General features: G+C 39.5%; 1 protein-coding gene across 1 annotated transcript in view; it reads right to left on the bottom strand.

Annotated features, from left to right (window-relative positions):
• Nucleotides 1-2,759, bottom strand: part of FBH1 (F-box DNA helicase 1) — a 33,771-nt gene that overhangs the window by 25,241 nt on the left and 5,771 nt on the right. Inside the window, exons 5-6 of the mRNA XM_027670225.1 lie at nt 2,265-2,378; nt 2,063-2,144 (exon numbers count right to left, since the gene is read on the bottom strand). Of these exons, the coding sequence (XP_027526026.1) occupies nt 2,063-2,144; nt 2,265-2,378 (196 nt within the window). The remainder of the gene's footprint in view (nt 1-2,062; nt 2,145-2,264; nt 2,379-2,759) is intronic.

The following is a 2,759-nucleotide window of genomic DNA, read 5'->3' as shown; positions in this document are numbered from 1 at the left end:
GATCTCCACAGGCCAGGGAAGGGTTTCATTCCTTGTTGTCCTTCTTTTCCAGGCAGCAAGTAGCAAAAAATATTAATATTTAACATACAGATCAAGAAATTTTTATCTATATATCCATGTATATAAATCACATATAATTATAAATTATATCATGTCTAAAATTAAAATAGATATAAATATATCAATATATAAAATATTTATTAATATATAAAATAAATATAAAGTATATAATTTAATATATATAATATATAATATAAAATATATAATATAATATATATTGTAGCATATATATTATATATGTATCTGATATGTATTATATCTATGTATATATAATATATATTATATATATGTCCTTCTTTTCTAGGTAGCAAGTAGCAAAAAATATTAATATTTAACATATAGATCAATAACATATAGATCAATAACTATATAATATATATATAATATATTACATAATATATATTATATTATATATTGTATAATATTATATGTATTATATTATATATATGTATATATAAAACATATTATTATATATATGTCCTTTTCTAGGCAGCAAGTAGCAGAAAATATTAATATTTAACATATAGATCAGTACATTTTTATCTCTCTCTATATGTATAAATATATAAATTACATATAATTATAAATTATATCATATCTAAAATTAAGAGATATAAATATATCAATATATATAATAAATATTTATTAATATATAAAATAAATATAAAGTATATAATATATATAGTATATAATGTGTAATATAATATATATATTATATAATATACACAATGTAATATAACGCAATATGATATAAATATAATATAATAAATATACATAATATAATATAATGTAATATACTATAAATATAATATAATAAAATAAATATAAAAATACAATAAAATAAAGATTAAAATAATAACAAAAAGAAACAATAAAAATATAAATTATATCCAAGCAAGCAAATAAATCAGTGTTAGCATTAACACTTCTCCTGCAGGATCCAGAAAACAATAGTGGAACCAATATCCCGGTCCCTTGTTTCTTTCCTGGTGTTCAAAAGGGAAAATCTACATTTTTTTGGGCTGTGGGAGCATCAGCAACAACCCAACCCCTGCTTGGGCTGCCTGAACTTCGTGTCTTAAAATTCCAGCAGGGACTTCCCTCCTTCCAGAGCTCCTTATCCATAGGGAAAGGGGTGATCTGGGAGGGTGTTTTGGGGGGATTTGGACTCTGTGAATGCACAGAACTGTGTTCCACTGATCCGGGAGGTGGAGCCAGGCTGGGAGAGCTGGGAATGTTCTCCTGGAGAAGAGAAGGTTCCAGGGGGAGCTGAGAGCCCCTTGCAGGGCCTAAAGGGGCTCCAGGAGAGCTGGAGAGGGACTGGGGACAAGGGATGGAGCGACAGGACACAGGGAATGGCTTCCCAGTGCCAGAGGGCAGGGATGGATGGGATATTGGGAAGGAATTGCTGGCTGGGAGGGTGGGGAGGGACTGGAGTGGATTTCCCAGAGAAGCTGTGGCTGCCCCTGGATCTCTGGAAGTGTCCAAGGGTTGGAGTAACCTGGGATAGCGGAAGATGTCCCTGCCCATGGCAGGGGTGGCACTGGAGGTTTTTAAAGTCCTTTCCCACCCAGACGATCCTAGGATTCCATGATTCTGGAGCCCCTCTGCTCTGGAGCCAGGCTGGGAGAGTTGGGAATGTTCAGCCTGGAGAAGAGAAGGCTCCAGGGAGAGCTGAGAGCCCCTTGCAGGGCCTAAAGGGGCTCCAGGAGAGCTGGAGAGGGACTGGGGACAAGGGATGGAGGGACAGGACACAGGGAATGGCTTCCCAGTGCCAGAGGGCAGGGAGAGATGGGATATTGGGAAGGAATTCCTGGCTGGGAGGGTGGAGAGGGGGTGGAATGGATTTCCCAGAGAAGCTGTGGCTGCCCCTGGATCCCTGGAAGTGTCCAAGGCCGGGCTGGAGCAACCTGGGATAGCGGAAGGTGTCTCTACCTACAGCAGGGGTTTGGAATTAGTTTATCCTTAAGGTCCCTTCCAAACCATTCCATGATTCCATGACAGACTCCTCAGTGAATTTAAACTCAGTCTGTGCCCAGTAATCCGATTTTTCCAGATTTAAGGCCCCAGATTCTGGTTTTCCTCTGGGAATTCAGGAGGCAAGGAGCAGGATAAGGAGTTGCACTGTCCCCAACATTCCCTGGATCGCTCAGCATTCCCTCAGGACCCCGGGGAACCGCTTGGATCACCTGGAAAAACCTCACCTGGACCACAAGTCCTGCCTGCAGCGCGAAGCCAACGTTTCCTCTTCCACATTCCCAACGGTTCCAGAGGAGTTTTCCATCAGGTACAAGCAGTAGAAGACGTTGTAATGGATCCTGGGAGAGAGGAGAAACCAGAAACTACCACTGGAAATCCACGAAAAACCAAAGGAAACCTCATAAAAATCCACCAGAATTCCAATGGAAAGCCCGGAGCGCTCAGGGAGCTGCAGGAGATCATGGATAATTAGATAATTAATGATTAATATTAAAATAAAGAGCTAATTGGGCCTTGAAAATCCCTGCAAGGGCACCGGGGCGGGGAGGAGACGTGGTAGGGAAGGGGGTTGGAGGGAAAGTTCCTGGATTTGAGGGAGCACAAAGAATGGGAATTGTTTCACCAGCTCCAAGCCAGGCTGGGATTTGGGATTTCTGGGTTCCAAATTACTTTGGATTCTTCAAGCCAGGCTGGGATTTGGGATTTCTGGGTTCCAAACT

Source organism: Corapipo altera, unplaced genomic scaffold, assembly GCF_003945725.1.
Source record: "Corapipo altera isolate COAL_440 unplaced genomic scaffold, ASM394572v1 328, whole genome shotgun sequence".
Classification (NCBI taxonomy): Eukaryota; Metazoa; Chordata; class Aves; order Passeriformes; family Pipridae; genus Corapipo; species Corapipo altera.
This window is presented reverse-complemented; position numbering and strand designations above follow the sequence as displayed.